The sequence below is a fragment of the Ovis aries genome, chromosome 4 (assembly GCF_016772045.2).
Source record: "Ovis aries strain OAR_USU_Benz2616 breed Rambouillet chromosome 4, ARS-UI_Ramb_v3.0, whole genome shotgun sequence".
Classification (NCBI taxonomy): domain Eukaryota; kingdom Metazoa; phylum Chordata; class Mammalia; order Artiodactyla; family Bovidae; genus Ovis; species Ovis aries.
In genome coordinates, this window is record NC_056057.1 from 42108857 (window position 1) to 42133173 (window position 24317).

The 24317-nt window shown below is 36.9% G+C and overlaps 1 protein-coding gene across 2 annotated transcripts in view; it reads left to right on the top strand.

Annotated features, from left to right (window-relative positions):
* GNAT3 (G protein subunit alpha transducin 3) overlaps positions 1-14466 on the top strand; it is a 57087-nt gene extending 42621 nt beyond the window's left edge. For both annotated transcript variants that reach the window (XM_004007811.6, XM_060414640.1), the window contains 3 exons: positions 7641-7770; positions 7962-8115; positions 10361-14466. In XM_004007811.6, coding sequence (XP_004007860.1) covers positions 7641-7770; positions 7962-8115; positions 10361-10551 — 475 coding nt within the window. In that variant the 3' untranslated portion in view covers positions 10552-14466. The remainder of the gene's footprint in view (positions 1-7640; positions 7771-7961; positions 8116-10360) is intronic.
* The last annotated feature ends 9851 nt before the right edge of the window (positions 14467-24317 follow it).

Below are 24317 nucleotides of genomic sequence, written 5' to 3' on the forward strand. Positions count from 1 at the left end.
GGCTCAAGAGGATGTGTAATTAAGGACATCATTTATGAGGAAAAGACTGTAGGGAATTTCTCTAGAAATAATATTTAAGCAATGAAATTTTAAAAAAATTCAAATTTTACTATAAAGCGTAAAAAACACAGTTATAGATACTTTTAAGGAACTATTTTAAATCATTAAAAATATTTCAAATCATTTAAATAGTCACAGCAATTGAGATAATTAATCCCTTAAATTCTCACAGCTAAATCACTTTTTTTTTGAAGTACTAAATAGGATTATCCAAAAGTACACAGGCATTCACAGTGTAAAATATCATAGTATTTTAAAATAGAAAGTATAAAAATAAAGTACCTTCCAACTTCATTTCGGTAAGTGCCTAGGTACTTACATTAGCACTGATTTGTATTCACATAGCATAAATCATCCTAAAACTTTTAAAGATAAAGTTAATTTACATATTAAATTCAAGACTGTAGAATTTTAAACAGGAACATCAAAATGAAAAAATTCTCTGTCAATGCACTGTATCATCATGTATCACCTAATTTAATGCAAATTACCTTGGAGTGTTTTTTTATCATACCAGAATCTTCAACTGTCAAACTGGTAAAATTATTTCTCTTTACAGAAGTTACTATGTAAATAGAAAATGCAATGCAAATGTGAACCCTTTTACACTTGAGTTATCAGTTATAGAGAAGTCCTTTCTTCCTATTGCTCTGTGATTAAAATAATTGAAAGGAGATAAAACTATATGGAAGCTAGGGAAAAGAGGTCAGCAACTATCACAATGTAGAGATTTAGATTTTGTAATTGTAACTATTTTCAACAATATCATAGATTTACCCAATCTATGATAAAAAAATAAATTATAATTGTTTTGAATTTGAAGTTAAATCATGCCCAGTACATTCATTTCTGTTGGAACATGAGACAGCTTAAGAGTGTCTCTGGTTGTCTATCAAGCAATTGTAGCCCAGCTTAGGTTTGTTATCCTCTATTAGATCTCACAAAGCAATAAATCATGTATAACTATACTTTTGTTACAGGTATGTTCATGGCTAATGTTATCAAAATTATGTTATATAACATGATGTCTAATTTATTCTCATGATAGAATTTACTTTAATGACTTTAAGCATTATATTATTCAATAATCAGAGAACTCTTCTGTAGGCATTTTAAGTTACACACAAATTTAGTAGGAAATATATAATGATATTAACAATTACGGGAGTTTAGCGACCCCAGGCTACCTTATGGTGGTTAATCCTTTTGATTCTGTTTTTTAATAACCAGCAGTTAAGGGATTTAGAATGACCTCGGTGCATATTCTTTCTGTCTGCAGCATCTGCCCTAATTAATTTTCAGAACTGGGCACCAGGGAAAGACTTAGTGAAGCTCCTTTACTAAGACGTGCAGTGGGAACACAGATACACCTGGTGGCCCCGACTCAGGTAGCCACCTCAGGACCTTATACCTAGATTTTTTGTGGGGATCAATTTACAACGTATATAAATGTCAAATCACTAGGTTGTAACATGAAATAGTATAATTTTGTATGTCAACTATACATCAATAGAAAGATAAAATTTAAAAAGTTATACCAATTCTGATATAGTCAAATATGTTGAATACATCCCATTCAACACAAGAGCTTAAAATAAATTTCTACTCAGATTAGATCTTATTTTTCTGTGGTCAAATACATAAAGGATGTCAGAAATTGTTATTTTTCCAAGAGAGTCACATGCTTATAGGATGAGCAAAGACATCTTATAAGAAATTAGCTGCACTAGCATTATAGCTATCCTAGACTATGCAATGACTTTGAAAGTATATAAAGGGCCTATTATTTCATAATAACCTATTCTAATATGAAGTATGAATAATCTCATGTAGTTAAATATTTGTGTGTTCAAGTCCCTTCAGTCATGTCCAACTCTTTGCAATTCTATGGACTGTAGCCCACCTCTATCTATGGGATTCTCCACGCAAGAACACGGGAGTGGGTTGCCATGCCCTCCTCCATATTTAGCCAATTGTTTAACATAAATTAGTAAAGTTCAATAGTTTTCCAACTGTCTAAAATGGACTATAAAACTCAACTGCTTAGTCAACTGTTTAACATAAAGCCATAAAAGTCTGATGGCTTGCCCTATATTAATACCATGGGCAGTCTAACAAATAATTGATGTTCAATTGTTGCTTAAAACCCTGACCTGTGAATTTTTAGTTACATAATACATGTCAGGCATTTAAACACATTTTAATATTTAAGAATCCTTTCTTAATCAGACTTAAGGAAACATGTATTAAGTCAATCAAGCAACAAAAAAAACTTTTCAAAATGAGAACTGAAAGTTCCATCTAATGTCATCAAAGCTCTAGTTATCTTGACTATTCAGGCAATTAAGGATATTCAAGCCACATCACATATCCATTCACCTCATTAATTGTCCCAGTATATTTAACCAATCCAGATATTCAGTCAGCAAATATACATGTTGTCCTCTGATTTCTATTATTGTTTTTCTCAGAAAAGTGATGATGAAGTGTGTATTTATATTTCTTACATGCTCCACTTTGGGAATCTCCACATTTTTTTCAATGATAATAATGCTTTAGCGTTATCTGCTCATCATATCTGACTCTTTGCAACCCCATGTAGTATAGCCCACCAGGCTCCTCCATCCATGAAATTCTCCAGGCAAGAACACTGGAATGAATAGCCATTCCCTTCTCTAATGTAAGCCCCAATTAAAATTTAGAGGATATAAACATGAAAAGACATGTAAAAAATAAATTACCACAACAACAGCAAAATAAAATGTAATATCCAAGAGAATCAATATTAAAGCAAAACTCCAGCCACTGATCTGCTTTGCCAATGAGCTTTTCAGTTCAGTGACAGCAGATGACATTAGAAAAAAGGTCAATGCTCCCTGGACCTGTGTCTCTAACATCACTCTGCATTAGGAAAAAAAAAAAAAGTTTTATCAAGTGAGTCATAAAATGAGAAGATTATTAGCATGCAATCTAAGATTTTTCAGAAGCCATTTTATCAACATGAATAAAACCTAAAGACTAATCTTTGTCCTTCCTTCCTTGGGAGGCTGTAAGATATGCTGAGAGAGAGAACCGTGGGCTAAGGATCACTTACATAACTTATACCTCTTATCAACTAAATATTTGACTAAAAAGGAGAATAGCTACTTTTCACACATATGTGTTAATATCAATAGCAGAGTTCAGAGAAGATAAATGATCAAAGTCAGGAGATAACCAGATGTCCATTAAAAGAATGCAACATAACCCTTGGGAAGGGGTAAGTTTTAAAGTTTTGCACTGTTATCTGTTTGGCAACACAAAAAGGTATTTTCTGACCTGGGGAAAGGCGGCTCCACAACAAATATGCTTCTACTCTACTTGGTGAGGATTTGACAGCTAACAGTAGGTAGATGTACTTGTTAGGACCTGTAGTCTAAGGAAGTAGACCTAATGAACTTCACAACAAAGCTTAACATTCACAACATAGCTGTCATACATAAAGAACCTAACATGGCACCTGCAGCCTCAAATATCAACTGGATTAATGAGCCTTGGGCAAGCTGTTCAAAGAGATAATTGTACCTATCTTATAACTTTACGGTGAAGTTTAAATAATTGTCGACTAAAAGTTTTAAAGTCTGAATGCATATTTATCATCCTTGCTTCCATAAGGATGTTTACTAAATTTTAAAAATTAAATTTGTTGGCTAATTTTTACATATTATAACCTTTAAGTCAAAACTGTCCTCTTCCTCCATTTATATTGCAAGTCTCAAACTGTAGAGGGTTTGGTAATTAGCAGCACTTACAATAGTCTTTACCCACTCCAGTGTTCTTGCCTAGAGAATCCCAGGGACGGGGGAGCCTGGTGGGCGGCCGTCTATGGGGTCGCACAGAGTTGGACACGACGGAAGCGACTTAGCAGCAGCAGCAGCAATAATCTTTGAAAGTGAAACTGAAAGTCCCTCAGTCGTGTCCAACTCTTTGCGACCCCATGGACTATACAGTCCATGGAATTCTCCGGGCCACAATACTAGAGTGGATAGCCGTTCCGTTCTCCAGGGCATCTTCCCAACCCAGAGATCGAACCAGATCTCCCACATTGCAGGTGGATTCTTTATCAGCTGAGCCACAAGGGAAGCCCAAGAACACAGGAGTGGGTAGCCTAACCCTTCTCCAGTGAGTCTTCCTAACCCAGGAACCGAATCTGGGTCTCCTGCATTGCAGGTGGATTCTTTACCAGCTGAGCTACCAGGGAACCCCATAATAGTCTTTATTGAGACCAAATTTAAATTTCTAAACCATGTAACTATCGAACTCCTAAACATCGTCTTCAATAATATGAGCAACTTCTCTTTCAATATACTACTAAATGGAGTGATTTTGCATTGGTACACACATATTTGAGGAATTTTAGTTCTATACGACTGTTCTTTACTGGATTAATTAATATGTCAAATATTAAGCAAAAGAGAAGTACAATGTGTGGTACTTCTGATTATCTCCAATAAGTCAGCTGACTGATGTTTAATACCCCAATATAGTTATTACCTTTGAAATATCTGTACAGGTTGGGTGTTCCTTGGTGTTGAATATTTAATATCTTGGGATCAAGCTATTATGAAAGCCCTGTAATTTTTCCTTTGCCTCTAGTCTCTTCCTCATCAAATCTGTCTTCAGATTTGAACTCAGATCAAAGTGACCTAACAGTAAGCACACAAGCAAATGTTAATTCCCTAGTTCAAAATCACCTATGGATTGCCATTGACCACAATATAAAAACTGATCTTCTCATGTAATAGAAAAGACAGCAAATCTATTTCTGGTCTAACACCTCAGGCTTACTCTTGGGTGCTCAAATCCTTTGCTCTTGCTTTTGCTCTTATTGCCTCTATCTGGAACATTCTTTTTACACACTATCTTCTCTGCAGTTTCTGATCACTCCATTTCACATACATGCATACACACACAGACCACACACACAACTACCACCACTACAACCAGATCAGAAGATTCGCAAGACTGAAAATCTAACACTTAGAATGTAATAAATGCTCAATATATATTTGCTGACTCAGGCCATAAATTTCAATATTTTACCATAATGTTCACATTCTCCAAAATATAATTGCTTGTCTCAAGCATGCCATGTTCTCTCATTCCTTGATGACTTAGACATTCACTTTGGGTAAAAATCCTCCCTCCATTTCATTAACATGGAAACTATTCATTTATTTGCAAGTATTTATTGCATGTTTGGAGAAGGCAATGGCACCCCACTCCAGTACTCTTGCCTGGAAAATCCCATGGACGGAGGAGCCTGGAAGGCTGTAGTCCATGAGGTCGCTAAGAGTCGGACACGACTGAGTGACTTCACTTTCACTTTTCACTTTCATGCATTGGAGAAGGAAATGGCCACCCACTCCAGTGTTCTTGCCTGGAGAATCCCAGGGGCGGGGGAGCCTGGTAGGAGGCCGTCTATGGGGTCGCACAGAGTCGGACACGACTGAAGTGACTTAGCAGCAGCAGTGTAGATAAGGTCCCTGTCCTCATGAGACCACTATTCTATCAGGGAGATGATAACTAGTAAGCATATGAAAAAATAAATCACAGTCATTGATTGTGACAATTACTATAAAAGAAATGGAGTGATACAACAGAAAGTAAATGGGCAGTGGAAAGAGTTAACAATTTACAAAGGATGCTCTAGGTGGCTATCTGCAAAATCTCGATATTGATATTAAGACCCGGACACTGAGGAAAAAAACAGTCTTATGGAAGGAAGAACTGAACCATGTTGCCTGGAAGGGAGATGGACTATGCAAAAGTCCTAAGATAGCAAAAAGTTAGATTTATATTAAAGGAGCTGAATGAAAAGCATTGTGATTGGATTGCATTGAAAAGAAGAATGGTAGGAACTAAGCTTGCAAAGGTAGGGACGAACAAAAACAGGTAGAACCTTAGAGGTCATCAAAAAATAGTTTGTGTTTGATGCTAAGGGCTTCCCTGGTGGCTCAGTAGTAAATAATTCACCTGCAGTGCAGGAAATCCAGGAGACGTGGATTCAATCCCTGGGTCAGAAGATTCCCTGGAGGAGGACATGGCAACCCACTTTAGTATTCTCATCATGAAAGTCCTAGAGACAGAAGTGTCTGGTGGGTTACAGTCCATAGGGTCACAAAGAGTCAGACACAACTGAAGTCACTGAGCATACACTAAGGGGAAAAGAAGCCTTTGAAAAATTGTAAGCAGGAAAGTGGTATAATAAGATTTTCATTAGGATAAAATTCTGAGTGCTGTGAGAATTTGTTTTTAGAGCTTTTAGAAACAGGGAGACCAATTAGAACATTTCTATAGTATCCCTGGTGAGAAACCGTGGTGGCTTGTGCAAGAGAGGAGTTTCAAAGGAGTGGGTGAATTAGAAACTGCATTTCACATGTGCACTATATGGAAGATAAGGGAAAGAGGGGGATTACAAAGGATTCCTAGCTTCTTTATCGAGTTTCTCTGTCCGCATTGGTGCTTTTTACCAAAACACAAAACCAGAGGGAGGACCAAATTTTCTAACATTTCCTTTAAGTTTCATGATCACTCAAGGTGACTTAAATCATCCTCTGGGCTCATATTTAACCTTTTATGTTAGTGTGTACATATATATATATATATATATATATATGGACATGAATCTGAGCAAACTCCGAGAGACAGTGAAGGACTGGGGAGCCTGGAATGCTGCAGTCTATGGAGTCACAAAGAGTCAGACATGACTTAGTGACTGAACAACAACAACAAATTAGAATATTTATTAAAAAATATAATAATTTATTTTTCTCTTTGCAAGACAGCAAGCTCATTGAAGACAGTGACTGTAGCTTTTTATCTTTGTGTCAGTAGGCTTAGCACAGTGTCGAGTACATAGCAGGCAGATGGAAATTGTTCAGATGAACTAATGAAATGAATGTAGGAGGAGCTCAGTGAACAAGCAAGACTTGTAGCATCAGAACTATGACAACTTTCAACCTTCTCTGGGCTCTAGTAATTTAAGAATATAGATGGTCTTTGATCAAAATCTCTAAGGCCAACGATATCTTACTAAACTTCAAACTGCTGTAAATTTCCCAGTTGCTCAAAGTCAGTATGTGAATTATTTTACTCCACCCTGTGTAAATACATGCTAAGTCGCCTCAGTCTGACTCTCTGCGACCCTATGGACTCTAGCCCTTCAGGCTCCTCTGTCCGAGGGGATTCTCCAGGCAAGAATGCTGGAATGGGTTGTCATTCCCTCCTCCAGGGGATCTTTCTAACTCAGGGGTCAAACCCACGCCTCTTACATCTCCAGCATTGTCAGGCGGGTTCTTTACCACTAGCACCACCTGGGATGCCTGCATGAAAACCAAAAAATAAATAAAAGTCCTCTTTTTCTGTAGTCCTTGAGCTGCAAGTTACCCGAATAAGACTTACTTCATAATCGATAAAAATTAAAAGACTACCTTTAAGCATATGAGAGCATTCATTTATAATTCCAAATGTTCATCTTCATGTAAATTTTGGAGGATATTTGCAAGATTCATTTTTCTGTTATCCTTACTGTTTTAAAGAATGTTTGATGTAGGTGGACAGAGATCTGAAAGAAAGAAATGGATTCACTGCTTTGAAGGAGTTACATGCATTATATTCTGTGCTGCACTCAGTGCCTACGACATGGTTCTGGTGGAAGATGAAGAAGTGGTAAGTCTAAAAGGAAGACAAGATCGAGATAAAAAATAAGCATTTGTGATTTCCAATAGGACTACCCCATTCCCCGACTCAGTTAAGAACTTCCAAAGACAGATGCTATTTCTAGATCCTTGTTCATAATCCCCACCACTAATATCTTGCAAACAACAATCCCACACATTTTCATCTTTTATATCTAACAGAACAGAATGCATGAAAGCCTTCACCTGTTCAACAGTATCTGTAATCACAAGTACTTTGCAACCACCTCCATTGTCCTGTTTCTCAATAAAAAAGATCTCTTTCAAGAAAAAGTTACCAAAGTGCATCTTAGTATCTGCTTTCCAGAGTATACTGGTAAGATTCTTTTCCTTTAATTCCAAAGTAGTAAATTCTTGTATAGAGATACACGTTTCTATCTGGACCTTGATGTATAATATTTAGGAGTTTTGAGGCTTATGATACTTTTTCAGTCATGATCCACATTGGAATGAATTTTACAAATAAAAGAGGAAACCCTCTCTACACTGCCTGCATTAAAGCAAAGCTCTAATGAACAAAGGGGAAGTGGTTAGGCCAAACAGGGCTGAGACTCCATATAATGTATCAAATGGCATTGCAAACTATATTATCTTAAAATTATGATGAGTATAAATTTTATTTCAAATTGGCATCTTTTAGATATTTCCCAATGAAACTTTGTAATGCTGTACTAGATCTCAGTGACTCTTCAAAGTCAGAATTAAGTTTCCAGAGGAAGATCTTGAGTCAATTTGAGAATAGTGACAGCTTTTTTTTTTTTTTCCAGTTTTCCTACCTCCTAGAGTTTTAGTACTGACCCTGTTTGCTATTGACTATAAATGTCAGGTTCTCTAGAAGGGTTGTATTTTTTTTTTTGGAGACTGGTTTTTTTTTTTTTTTTTTTTTTTTGTAAATAGTTATATGCTCTGTTGTTAATGAAACTGTGTTAAATGGAGATATTTATGGTTTAAACACAAATATGGGCTTCCCTGGTGGCTCAGTTGGTAAAGAATCCGCCTGCAATGCAGGAGACCTGAGTTCAATCCCTGGGTTGGGAAGATCCTGTGGAGGAGGACATGGCAACCCATTCAGTATTCTTGCCTGGAGCATCCCCAAGGACAGAGGAACCTGATGGGTTACAGTCCATGGGGTCGCAAAGAATTGGACACGACTGAGCGCCTTAGTTCAAGCATAAGTTATAAATCTAGTTTACCACTTAGATATGTGGGTAGCCCAGATGTACTAGGGTTGTGGCACTTTGTCAAAATAGCTACTTAGGCTAATCTATAATGACTGCTTATAGCTTTTTTATTTATAAATATTAATTATATGCTTATATATTTGTCATGTAATTAAGTATAATTACATGAATGTTGTATTGATTGTTGCAAATCAAATATAGAATCATAATTAAGCACTTTATGTGTTCCAATAAGTTATAATCTTAATTTCTTAGAGCAATTTTAGTTGATAGAAAAAGTGAACAGAAAATAGAGAGTTTTCATATATTTCCTCTCTGGTCAGCTCCCATCATTTGCCTTATTAAAACACCTTGACATGGTGTCATACATTTATTTTGTTACAACTGATGAGCAGATATTGATACGTTATTAACCAAAGTCCATGATGATATTTTACATCAGAATAAACTCTGTGTTACACAGTCTGATGGGTAATACCAAACGCATGTCAGATACCCAGCATTCTCGTGTTACCCAGAATAGTGTCACTACATTAAAACTCCCTGGGATCTACCTATTCATGTCCTTTTCCTTACCTCCAACCCTTACAACCACTGTCCTTTTTACTATTACTATACTTTTGCCCTCCCCAGAATGTTATATAGCTGGAATCTTACAGTACAGGCCTATCACTTTTTCAGTTTCCTTCACACAATTTTTTTTTTCTCTCTCCTACCTACCTTCAAAGTCCAGCTCAAAAACTACCTCATTATGTATTCCACTCATCTTCAATTTCCATTCTTTCCTTTTAGTTCATATTAACACACACGCACACACGCATGCACATGTTTACAAGCATAGTCTTTGACTTACGTCTAGGCTTTCTTACTCACTTTGTTGTATAAATACGTTAGTTGTTGCTGTTGTTTAGTCATTATGTTATGCCTGACACTTTTGCGACCACAGGAACTGTAGCCTGCCGATCTCCTCTGTCCTTGGGAATTCCCAGGCAAGAATTCTGGAATGGGTTGCCATTTCCTTCTCTAGGGGATCTTCTAGGACTCAGGGATCGAACCCACGTCTTCTGTATTGGTGGGTGGGTTCTTTTTCACTGAGCCACCAGGGGAGGCCCCAAATATGTTAGTAGTTCCACTATATTTTGATGTTTTCATGCAGAGGTTACATTTTAACCACTTGAAACCCTCAATAGGGTAGGCATAGTTTCCAACACAAAGTAGATTTTCTATAAATCCCTGATAATTAGCCATTGCCATTTTGATTTTTTAATCCTGAGCACATCAAACAGCACACTCAGTAAAATTCTAAAGATTATTTATAATTGTACGCTTTTTAAATGCAATTACGGTTTACTTCTTTAACTTTTTTTTTTTTTTAACAAGGTCCAAATACATTTGAAGATGCAGGGAATTACATCAAGAACCAGTTTCTAGACCTGAATTTAAAAAAAGAAGATAAGGAAATTTATTCCCACATGACCTGTGCCACAGATACTCAAAATGTCAAGTTCGTGTTTGATGCAGTTACAGATATAATAATCAAAGAGAATCTGAAAGACTGTGGGCTTTTCTAATTAATGCTTTTTTTCTTCCACTCCCGCTCCTGTACACTTTTCAAGATATAAAAGGTGCTGTGTGATATGTTTAGTTTTAATAGATACTAACTTGAATAACTAGTGTTGTAAGGCAAAAATTTTCACACAAACATTTTAATGTATTGTCACCTTTCTTTGGTAAGCTTTATTTGAGGCAGCAAGGATTGGGGGTGTCTGATGCCTTCAGTTCTGAAAACTGATACATTGTGGTAGCACTCTTACTGTACATATCAGTGACACTGAATTTTCTTGGAAGTAAATTCTGCATTGTGGCCTATTTTAAAATCATAGAACAATGGGGGGAAAAAAACAATGTCTTCTATATTATTTCCATTGGCCAGAATTTGAGAGGTATTCATTTTTGCTGATAATATATCTGTGCCTATACCATAGAAACATTCAAAGATGATATATGTGGTGTTTTATTGGTCAGTTACTCCTTTTCAACCAGTGCAAATGAAATGTTCACTATACATGTACCTCTTGATGGAGATTACACATGCCAAAGAAATGCATACAATTTTATCTGCTACTTTTCCATAGGAAGAAAAAAAGTATTAATGCTGAATTTACCTTTAGAATTGAGGATTTCAATAACGTATTTTTGTACCAATCCAACTGTACCAATCCACATACCATGTGTGGTCAAGACACTGTAAGACTGCTCAGGCTGAAGAGTCATCCTAAGTGGAGTACTCCTCTCCCCCATTTTATTTCGGAGCAGCGTGGAACATTATTACAATTAATGGTTTGAGGACAATACATCGTGACCACAAGAGAAAAAAAAATAATTAAATATCTTAGCACTAGTGTGTTTTAACTTTGTGAATAAGAAGTAGGAAGTAAGAGTAAATAATTAGGAGATTATTTTAGAAGAGAAACTGAGCTTCTTGTTTGTAGCATATGCTCCTTTCTAATGTTATATGGTATGCTAGTGGTCAAAGAGTACTCTTTAAAAGATTATTTGGTGCATTACGAACACAATCATTATTTATGAACAGAAAAGATGACTTTATTTTTTTCCTTTTTTAAAGTGCGCATCACTTACAACATATATTTTTAAAACATGTCTGATATTTAACTTATCCACTTTTGAAGGTGATATATATAGGTCAGGATAGGAGAGCAGTGCATAAGATCTATAATTACTCCGAAAAGAGAGCTAATTAGATTAGGTAATTGGATGAGATGAAAGGAATATAAGTTAAGCAATTTGCCAATAGGTAGCTCTGGTGGATTTAGGTAGCCCTGTCTCAGGGTCACTGCTTCACTGTTCTATAATACATTTCCAACCTAAGCACATAAGAGTGATCCCCATTCAGTGAGTAACCCAAGAGCATTTCTGGCTTTATTTCCAAAAACACAAGGAGTTATCAACAAATATGATCAAATAAAAATGTTATATTAAGAACAATTAATTTGAAATTTCTTTGCAAAATACAAGTTATTAAGGAGCCTAAGATAACAAGGACAAACAATGCACAAGAAATCATTTAGTTCAGGCACTCAATAAATTTTTCTGGCTGAAAACCATTATCTATTAAACAAGTCCACATTTTACTAGGAGCTATATAATGCTTTGAGATTTTAAATTAAGATTACAAATACTATCATTTTATCCACTACTTTGTCTTTTTGTTCTCCTGTTCTACTTTAATCTATTTTTCTCTATCAGTGTGAAGATAATGTTCCAGAAAGTAATTTTTTGAAATAGTATTACTATTATAATTTATATTTTGACTCTGACTTATGCTTAGAGTTCCTATTTCAGATAACATAGGTAGAAAGGGTAAGGTCAAAAATGGCCTTTTAAAAATATATAACTCATTTTGATCTTAGCAAAAAATTAATAGACATCATTTATTTATGAAATCTTGTTCTGAGAACTTTAAAAATACTACTACTTTAATACTTTAAGTAGTTTAATACTTTAAACTACTACTACTACTAAGTCGCTTCAGTCGTGTCCGACTCTGTGCGACCCCATAGACGGCAGCCCACCAGGCTCCCCCGTCCCTGGGATTCTCCAGGCAAGAACACTGGAGTGGGTTGCCATTTCCTTCTCCAATGCAGGAAAGTGAAAAGTGAAAGTGAAGTAGCTCAGTCGTCTCCGACTCATAGTGACCCCATGGACTGTGCCCACCAGGCTCCTCTGTCCATGGGATTTTCCAGGCAAGAGTACTGGAGTGGGGTGCCATTGGAGGTCAGTTGGGTTTATCTTTTTAAAAACTGTTCTGTTCCTTCCAATTCTATAATTAAATTTAAAAAAATTTTTCTTCACAAAAGTGGATACAAAGAATTTGAGGTTAAACAAAGTAACAGAATGGGAAACAGGAAGTTACACTTCAGCTAGAAGAAACTCACCTTAAGACTAGAAATGTTACAATTGATTAGACTCAAAACTTCTATTGCAACTGAAAATCCAATATTTTAACTGTATAGTTAGTGTTTTTGCTTTCATACTATCTCAAGGAAGTAGTATTTGTCATTCAAAAATTCAAATGTGATTATAATGATATTTTCCTTTTCTGTTATTTGTGTCTTTTCTTCCTGATTGACAATGTTTTATAACCCTGCTTGTCTTAGATTTTTAATACCCCCAACTCATAACTCTCTAACATATGTCCAATTGTAGACACACTGCACTGCCTCAGAAATCTGGTGTGGGCTTACATCTAATAGGGTCACTAATAACTAGTTCTTGCAGAGTTCTTCCAGAAGCATGAACTGATCAACAAATAAACTTTTGCCTCTTAGAACTAGTGACTGGAGAGTTAAATGAAGAAGAATATTAATTGGGTAATATCTTTGTGTCAAAATATTAGAGTTGGCAACTCTATGAAGAAGGTCTATGGAAAGGGGGTTTCAAATTCTGTGAAATCTACAACATAACTTATAGATATCCAATATCCTACTGATTAACAACATTTATAAACAATTAACAGTTTTTGTGTATATCACAAAAATAGGCTCACTACTTTTATAGGCCGTGAGTCTGTCCTAATACACATTTTCTTACTCAATCCAATATCCTATTTTAAACACAAAAGGTATTTTTAAATACTCGACAGAGAATTACTCAGGCTTAACATAATCAAACACTATGTATACAAGCGAAAAAAATAATCTTTTCTGTTGACTTAATGTGTTTTCACAGTGCTATGCCACATGTAGAAAGGTTGATAAATGTGTATCTACTAAAAACAAAATATTTATAAAAACTATAGGAGAATTATGCATTCTCTAACTTGGAATAACTTTAAAAATAGGAGAAATAACAATCTGCCTAAGGGGAGGGTTATAACCATCACTCCTCTGCCTAAGGTAGAGCCAGGATTTACTGGAGAATATAACCAGCTAAGGCCCTCATTCAAAACATTTAGGAATTTTTCTACATTTTTACAATGGCCTATAGCCACTTGGGGGCACACTTATATTATGTGTTTTTCTTCCCAAATGTTGCAAACATAATGAATTTGGATTATTGGTAACGTTAATGACACAGATTATAAAATCCTATTAGTAATCACGGATCATTTTGTGTTTCCAGCTCAGTAGTACATGATAATTTTCTGATAATCATAATATGCACGATCTTAATCAAATTTTTGAGTAATGGCTATTAAAACAGCTTGAAATTTGTTTGATATTATACAGATATTTAGTTTCTTTGCATGCTTTTATTTTCTGTCATTTTCAAACTATTATTAAATCTGAGTAACCATTAATTTTGCAAAGTGTATTTTTCCATTAATTTGAATTGTTTCTAAAATCTTGATTAGCTTATAGTGAAAGAATAATTTGAAGCCCAACAATTATGTTTTGTGAATAGTTATTAGATGCTTATTAGTGTGTTATCTTTTCAATAAATCAAAGTAAAATTCCACTCTTCTATAATATTAGCTATTCCATTATTCTTTTTATTACAACTTATTCTGTAACCACCACTGCAGTAAATCAAGAGGGAAATGAGCGCTCTGTGACATTTTTCTGTTAACAGCACTGCCACTACCAGCACATTTTCCACTAGTAATAGTACAACTGTTATTTTAAGCCACATTTGTCACACTAGTTAAGAAATAAATAGAGTCACAAGAAAGAAAAAAGAAATAAAAAGACTCTAATTGACTTCACAAGGACAGTAATAATCCTCTAATTATTATACCTTTCAGATAAAGAATAATATATGTGACACACAAATATAGTGATTGTTTGAAAGACATTCACAGATTAAAACAGACAGCACATAAATAGAATGGCAAATCTTTTTTTCAATGTATATTGCTGTGACTTTTCTGGAAAAAAAAAACGTCAAATATGAAATGCCAGTGTAATATCAAAACCAATGAAAACTGTCTTTTAACATATTAAAAGACTTACATTGGAGAAAATACTAGATGACTGTACATATAGTTAGCATATGAAATTTCAACACAAAAAGCACCCCATGTAAAACACCAAAGAAAAAGATGATCTATGCTGTGATGATCTTACTCAGTTAAAATCTGAATATTTAATGACATTTTTGAAATACTGATGGACAAGTGTACATTTGGGGCTTTCCTGGTAGCTCAGCTGGTAAAGAATCTGCCTGCAATGTGGGAGACCGGGGTTCGACCTCTGGGTTGGGAACAGTCCCCTGGAGAAGGGAAAGGTACCCACTCCTGTATTCTGGCCTGGAGAATTCCATGAACTATATAGTCCACGAGGTCGCAGAGAGTCTGACGCAACTGAGCGACTTTCACTTTCTTTCAAATGTACATTTATATATTGCATAAACTAAGGAAGACAATTCACCAACAAATGAAGTGATTTTATTTCCCTTGGAGTTAGTCAAGTTTTTCATCAGTGAGTCCACTAGTGTTTATTTTCTAGCATATCTGAGAAAGTTACTCTTTGTGTTGTTACTCACACATATGATGTGCTCCCCTATAATACCTTCATAATTATCTGTGCCTTTTGAACCAAAAGGTAGAAAATTTTATTAAAAAAGACACACAAACCACATGTATTACATCTAAAACAGAAAAAAGTACTTTCTCATTTTGATAATTCTGTTTTTTGGTAAATATAAAAAGAAGCATTGCTTCCTAATCTAAAGCAGCAGCCACACTGTTTTGCTCTAAAGCAGGAGAGGAAGTATCTGGGCAGTTATATTCTAGACCACTACACATGAAGACTTCATTAAACTCAGATTTCAAGAGCAAATTACTCATCAGGCATTTTATCCTGAATCTGAGGCAAAAAGTCCTCTTGAACTACATTTTTCCTTCAAGGGTAGGTGATATGGTCACTGTAGGAAACCCTTGCCTGTGCTTGAGAATTGGCATTTAAATCTCAGTTTTGTCACCAATCATCCCCCTATGAGACATTGAACACAATTTTTTTCCACGTGGCTGCTTTTCTTATCTACAGATGAACAGAGTACATTAAACAATCACCACAAACCAATACACTCTGAGCTTCTGAATCAGCAACATCTTTGAACACTGGTACCAGAGTACGTTTGTCTTAATTGTGTATTGAAAGAAAACAATAACAGAAAGAGGAATGATATGTAAAGAGTCTTTAATTAGCACTTAACATGTGACTTATAAAATATGTGACTTTCTTCTGTTTTCACTGCTCAACTGAGCACTTGACTTATTATTTCTTCCTGGAAAGAATAGTCTAGCACCTGGCATTGTCCCTAGTTAAGACTTCACCAGGAGGACAACTCATCGTTCAGCCAGGTATAACAGAGCATCCATTACCATCCAAAGAAGCAAAACTGCATTGATTCATGTTTAAAAAAAAAAAAAAAGTTAAATACCAATGTAACAACTTATAAAGTTACCAAACACTCAATTACATGCTTAAAATGAATGAACATATAAATTATCCCTCAAAACAATAACTTTTAAAAAGAATAATATGGCACCCATTCCCCCTCATAGTATCTCACATAGGTAATGGCATTAATAAGTTTTTAACAAATTAATAAACAATAAGGTCATATCCGTATAATGACCTCTCTGACTGAAACAGATGAGTACTAATCTCCAATCTCTGTCTACCCTAGGATATCGGTCTGCCCTCCCCACATAGTGGGTTGCCCAAGAGTAATAAATCAGTTCTACTTTTTTAAAACTCCTGAAAGCTTAGATCACTCTCATTCTAAAATACAGTTTCAGGTTAAATCTAGCAGTTAGGGCACAGGCCCTGGTCCTTCACACAGTGGGTCCTTAGCTCTTGCTATTTTATTATCGGGACTGCTCGCTCGCACTCCAGGCCTTATGGGCTCCTGCTTATTTTTCAGATTTTAAATCAGTGTTGACATCTTGAGACAGGGGTTCCCAGATCTCAGAGATACAAGTTCACCTGCTTCATACTTGTATAGCTTTTTATAATAAATCTACTCTTTATACCTTGCTGACATTTATAATGAAATATTTATGTGTAGGTTTGATATTTGTACACAGTATTTGTGCACAGATATTGATGTGTATTTGTTTCTCCACTTTACTGTTAGTTTCCTGAGGGTGGAGCCAATATGTGGGTTTTCCACTGTTGTGTTTGATGCAAATAGTAGTTGTTCAGTCGTGTCCAATTCTTCGCGACCCTGTGGATTGTAGCCTGCCAGTCTCCTCTGTCATGAAATTCTTATCTAGAAATCAGAAGTACTTTTACACCTTTATTTTTCTTTACCTAAGATCAGTTTCCTGATCCCTGGATGTATGCTTTAACTGCCTTTGGGGACATAATCAGACAAGGAAAACTCAACATTTAAACAATTAAACTCAGGATTTAGTAATTTTAATTAATCTCAAAAATCTATCCCTCCTCCTGTGATCTCTCGGTAGTTTATTCCAGACCTCAGGCTCTACCCTACTTTCTCTCATGTGTTACCTATCTATCTTAAATTATTCAACAAATTCTATTATTGCTCTACATCTGAAATATTTCTTTATTTGCTTTTTTTCTATCATCACCACCCCTGTCTAGTTCAAGTCTCTCTCTTGCAGAGATTCCTGGCTCCTTAAACTCTCTGCCCAACATCCATTCTTGCCCCTCCCTGTCTATTCTCCACCCGACTGACAGGATGGACTTTCTGAAATGCAGAACAATTACATTACAGGGCTTCAAACACTTCCGTGGCTCTCCAGTGTCATAAAGTCCAGCTGCCATAACATCGACATGGTCTCCCTGACCTGGTACCTTTTTTCCTCTCTAGCCCATCTTTGCCATTCTTTAGTCTAAATCCACTTGCAAATATGTTCCCTCCTAAAACACTGCCCTTCTCATCCATTGATTAACTCAACCTTTAGGTTTCGACTTTTTTTCAGTTCTCTCCTCACCTGCCAGATCTTGGCTAACTACCGCTCTATGTGCTTGTTCACCCTGTATCTCCTTCTCTGTAAGCCTTATCATGATAAGGAAGGCAAGTAAATTCATGCTGTATTACTCTGTGCGCGTATTTTACCATTTTTAACTCTATCTTAATGTTCCTGGTGGGGTGGGGTGGGGTGCTGCTGCTGCTGCTACTAAGTCGCTTCAGTCGTGTCCGACTCTGTGCGACCCCATAGACAGCAGCCCACTAGGCTTCCCCATCCCTGGGATTCTCCAGGCAAGCATACCAGAGTGGCTTGCCATTTCCTTCGCCAATGCATGAAAGTGAAAAGTGAAAGTGAATTCGCTCAGTCGTGTCCGACTCTTAGCGACCTCATGGACTGCAGCCTACCAGGCTCCTCCATCCATGGGGTTTTCCAGGCAAGAGTACTGGAGTGGGGCGTCATTGCCTTCTCCTGGTGGGGTAGGAAGAAATAAAAATTTCTAAAGAAAATGATGTATCATAGTAAAAGAACATCATTTGTTTCTCCTCAATTCAGACTTGCAAAAAGTCTTGAATGCATTTGGCAAAATTTCTGATTGGTAAATCAACATACCAATTTAATATTCTAAACAAATCTACATAAATATGTCAGCAATCTGTTTCCCAAAGCCATTTACCATATCCTATTGGTATCAGTAGGAACAGACATGTTTCTAGAGAAGTCAAACACATTACTATTGAGAGAAGCTATAGCTAATCCTATCCTAAAGACATCTGAAAGAAAACAACACCAGTGTTGCCTTTCCTGCCAGCCTGACACCTCTATAAACAGAGACACATCTAAACGTCCTTGACACATTGAAATGAGATTTTTGATCCAGAGAAGCCATATAAGACATGTAGTTTTTTTTTTCTTTTTGAAGTTTGGGATAATGAATAACTGAACATTACAAAATCCTATAATAATTAGTCTATTTGTATAAAAACATAAGCTTTAAAGTGTGAGCATTGCCTTAATTGTTCACAAAGGGAGAATTACATCACATAAAGCACTATCTTAGAACAGCAAAATCTGTGTTAGTTGTTCAGTCATGTCCAACTCTTTGCAACCCCTTGGACTGTAGCCCACCAGGTTCCTCTGTCCATGGAATTCTCCAGGCAAGAATACTGGAGTGGGTTGCCATTTCCTTCTCCAGGGGATCTTCCCAACCCAGGGATTGAACCTGGGTCTCCTGCATTGCAGGCAGATTCTTTACCAACTGAGTCACCAGGGAAGTCCGTAAAAACAGCAAAACCCAACAATAAAAGAATTAATGTTTAGAATCTTTGAACATTTCTTTCATAACTTTTAATGATATTTTTAAAAATAATTAGAAGATTTAAATTTACTGCTAATATTTTTCTATTCTTTTTGTTTTTGTTGTTAAATCTCCTCAAGTCTTTCAAAAGCAACATTTATCTCCTTAGCAGGACAGACTCTGAATTTTCTCTGTACACAACCACCTTACAAACAAATCATATTTTCATCAAAGTATCAGTCCCTTTTAAAGTTAGTTCTCTCTATACTATAAATAACCCTTACCTGGAACATTCCAGAAGATTATCAAACATACTTGATCAAAGTTCTATTACAGCTTTTCAGAAAATGCTTACACTTCAAAACTTGCAATGTAACTTGGAGAATTTATAAACAGATCAATGACCCTTTAATATCTACAAATATAAGTAGATAATCTCTGTTAGTCATTCAGTCATGTCTGACTCTTTGCAACACCTTGGAATGTAGCCTACCAGGCTCCTCTGTCCATGGGATTCTCCAGGCAAGAATACTGGAGTGGATTGCCGTTCCCTTCTTCCGGGGATCTTCCTGACCCAGGGATTGAACCTAGGGTCTCCTGCTCTGATTCTTTACCAACTGAGCCACCAGGGAAACCCATAAATAGATAATAGTGGAACTCTTATGTTTTCCATAACTTGAATCTATTATTTTCCTTAAAATTTCTCACATTTAAAAATATTACATAAAAGATACTTCCTTCACTGAGATGCATAAGAATATTGGTGATAGATTTCAGTGGGAAGTCAATAAAGACTAATCTTGATGAGGTTAGTAACTGTGATCTTTGATACAGATTTAGGTGTTTGGTAATTTCCATTAATCATATGAGTGTGTATGTATATTTAACAGGAAGAAAGATCATAACATTTTTAGATTTCTTCTAATGTCCTTTCTTAAATTTTTAAATCTATCAAATCCAGTAAATCTTAATTTTTTTTGCTGTAAATTAATTGAGCCATGTTCCTAAATACAGTTGCCTTCATCACCTCATGCTTCGTGAAGACCTAACATACCTTTGCTAAATATTGTTTTTAAAATGTTTTTTAAACTATTGAAACCTACCTGTCTTTCTTGAACTCACAAATTTAAGCCAACCAGTTAGGAATTTTAAATTTTTCTGATATAATTCATGAGACTTTAAATGATTACATAGAAAAAAAGCTTAAAGATTCGATACATTTCTACTGTCTATGGACTGTCTGTGCTGCCTCTCAGTTGTATTTCAATTCTAAAAATGTAAGCTTCGAATTTTAAAGAGATTTGAAGAAGCAAATTCTCCTTCATGCATGATCAGACAAAATGACAAGCAGCTTGCCATCTATTAAACTCACAGGCAATTTGACTGTGAGGCAGGCAATTTGACTTTCTGACGATCAGGTAAAAAAAGTGTTGTGATATTTACCTTCTGAAAGTAATATTTTCACTTTGAAAGTCTTTTTTTTCCCCCTAAGTTAAATCAAGTATTACTCCATGAGAGGCCTATCTTCAAACCCCATCTCAGCAGAGGCCCATCAGATTATTTATATTACATTTGTGAGCTCTGGCCACAAAAAGCCCAGCTGAGCCCACAGCATTTTACAAGTGTTCTAAACCCAGGAGGCAGGCACATCAAACATCCACATACTAATTGTGACATTAATCTCTAGCCATCAGCTGACTAAGGATATTAGAGCTATAATAAAAACATGCTACAGTTTTAATCACTTCACCAAGTAACCCACGTGGTGCCATATCTTATTTCCATACCAACAAGGAGTGGCAACAAGCAGGAACAGTATAGCTGAGCACAAATTTTGAAAGAGAATCTAATGTTTAGATGTGTAAGCTGTGTAAGCAGGGTGTGAAAAATTGCCAATTTAGAGCTCAAACAGCATTTATTTTTGATCACCTGTCTGTACAAGAAACTTTTACTAAACACAATATTTTCAGATCAGTAGAGGATTTGCTCCTTTCAAATTCTGGCATCTTAAACCATAATGAATAATTTAACTTCATTATAAATTATTCTGTCTTCTGAGATTGAATATATTCAACATATTTTACCCTTTCCTTAAAGTCCCATAGTTAATATGATACATAATTACTTTATTGTACTGTGATAATACTCAGTCACAATTTTGGCATGTGGGTTTCTTTTTATTCATTGTCACAGGGACTCATATGTGTGAGAAGATGCTATGAGTCACCAAGAGAAAAGGCGCTTGCTTTTAAGGGCAAACACCCAAGTGAAACCTGCTCTCTCATGTGGACAGAACACAAATAGAGAACAATGGTGCCTGAAGGTTCTTTGTCATCTGGGCTGATAACTTAGTTCTGTCCCTGATGAGTTGCATAGTCTGGAATAAGGTTCTTAACTACTCAGTATCCACATTCACACAATGAGGGAAATAATAACAGTTATAGGTAAGAACGCAGGAATAAATGAGATAATACGTGTGACATGCTTAGAAGAGATGATTGTTCATTAGTAGAGGGGGTAGAAAGCTTAACGTGGAGTTGTGAAGCTGCATAGAGATATATAAAGAGGATTCATGGTATAACAGAGTCCTTGGCTGAGAGGGAGGTGGAAGTTTAGGAAATATTTAGAAGTATATCCTGTGAAATGAAAATATCTCCTGCCATATCAATAACCAAGAAATGTCATAGTCATCAGCAGTTTCTGCCCCCCAAATGTGAACAAGGGCTCCCAAAGTTGTAGTACAGCAGATGCTGCCACTCCCAAAAGGTGACTGCTGAAGAGCTAGGGGAGTAAGAAGCAACCATCTGCCACTCCTTAAGGTCAACAAGGAAACAGGATTTGGCCCAGATAGCTGAGTGAAGGGAAAGTCACTCAGTCCTGTCTGACTCTTTGCAACCCCATGGATTATACAGTCTGTGGAATTCTCCAGGCCAGAATACTGGAATGGGTAACCTTTCCCTTCTCCAGGGGATCCTAACCCGGGAATTGAACTCAAGTCTCTGACATTGCAGGCTGATTCTTTACCACCTGAGCCACAAGGGAAGCCCAGGAATAATGGAGTGGGTAGCCTATTCCTTCTCCAGGGGATCTTCCTGACCCAGGATCACACTAGCGTCTCCTGCATTGCAGGTGCATTCTTTACCAACTGAGCTATGAGGGAGATAGCTCAGAGAGCTGAGATGCACATGAAAAGAATGAATTCAGTGAGGCCAGAGGCCTGCATCTTCCTATACGCTGCTGCTGCTAGCACTGTATATATCTTCCTGTATGTGCAATGCTGAATGCCTTAATTTGATCCTGATCTTTGCTGTTCAGACTTCCTGCTCCCTTTGCTGCAAACTTGTATATGGCCTGACTCCCCCTCCTGCTTCCCTGGAGCAGTTTTCTCAGAGCTACAGAGATGCTGTCCCCTGGGCTCTGAGTCCTAAATATTCTGTCAACTACAAACTGGCACTTGCCAAGAGCACTGCCAAAGACTGAACGAAAAGGACATTTGCCATCTGCCTCTGAGGAGACTGAACCCTGTGCTGCTTGCAGCTGCTGACAGTCAACACCCCTCGAGGGAGTTCAGGGTGGAGTGAGGCACTCTGTGCTCCAGGCAATCTGGTGAGGCAGTTCTTTAGATAGATGTTTTTAGGAACTGATTTTATGATCTCAACCCCCTGTATCTCCTCATATCTAGAAAAGCCCTAGATCCCTTCATGGTGACATCAGATCCTCAGAACTAGCAGAAAATCTTTTGTGAAATGAGTGCTTAATGGTATTGAACTTCCTCGTTTCAGCAAAGTCTTATATATCGACCTTCCCCTACTTCCTCCTTGGCGCAGTCTCTCAGAGCTATCTGGGGCGCTGCCTCCTGGGCTGCAGTCCTCATTTTGCCCCAAATAAAACTTAACTCACAATTGTCAAGTTGTATATCTTTTTCTAGTTGACATCACCAAATAAAATAACTATTTTCAGGTTGTGACTATTTGTTAGTCGACAGGATTAAAAAGATGACGTTAAAGAATGTTTCTTTATCTTTTGCAAAATATAGTAACTTCCCTGGTGGCTCAGAGGTAAAGCATCTGCCTGCAATGCAGGAGACCCGGGTTCCAACGCTGGGTCGGGAAGATTCCCTGGAGAAGGAAATGGCAACCCACTCCAGTATTCTTGCTTGGAGAATCCCCGGGACAGCAGAGCCTGGTGGGCTGCCGTCTGTGGGGTCGCACAGAGTCGGACACGACTAAAGCGACTTACTTAGCAGCAGCAGTGTATATACATTAATCCCAATCTCCCAATTCATAACCTACTGTTTAGCACAGGAAGCTCTACTCAATGGTCTGTGGTAAAAATGAGGGGTTTTATATACATGTGTAACTGATTCACTTTGATGTACAGCAGAAACTAGCTCAGCTGATAGAGAATCCACCTGCAATGCAGTAGACACCAGTTCGATTCCTGGGTTAGGAAGCTCCCCTGGAGAAGGGATAGGCTACCCACTCCAGTATTCTTGGGCTTCCCTGGTGGCTCAGATGATAAAGAATCTGCCTGCAATGTGGGAGACCTGGGTTCGATCCCTGGGTTGGGAAGATCCCCTGGAAGAGGGTATGGCAACCCACTCTAGTATTCTTGGCTGGAGAATCCCCTGGGACAGAGGAGCCTGGTAGGCTACAGTCCATGCAGTCGCAAAGCATCCAATACAACTGAGTGACTAAGCACAGCCTAAATTAATGACATTGTAAAGCAACTAAACTCCAATTTTCAAAAAGAAAACCAGGATAAAAGGGCCCTCCAGATAGCTAAACGGATGTCTCCAGAAGTATTTCAATGAACCCAGATTCATACATCTTCCCATACCTCACAGAAAAACACTAAAATCATTAAGTTGAGATCTCTGGTCTTTGTGCTTGGCAGTAATATATTTAACCAAGAGGTATGCTTGACTACATGTATTTCCTAGCTAAAAATTTAACTAGGTATTGGTTCCTCTTATCTCTTCAGAGCAGTTCCTCAGAGCTGTCTGAGAGGCTGTTTCTCCAGCTATGGTCCTTAGTAAGATCCCTGAAAAAAACGGAAACTCGAAACACGACTCTGACATTGTGTATTTTACTTTCAGTTGACAAATTAAGTAAAAAGTTTCTTTAACACTGTGT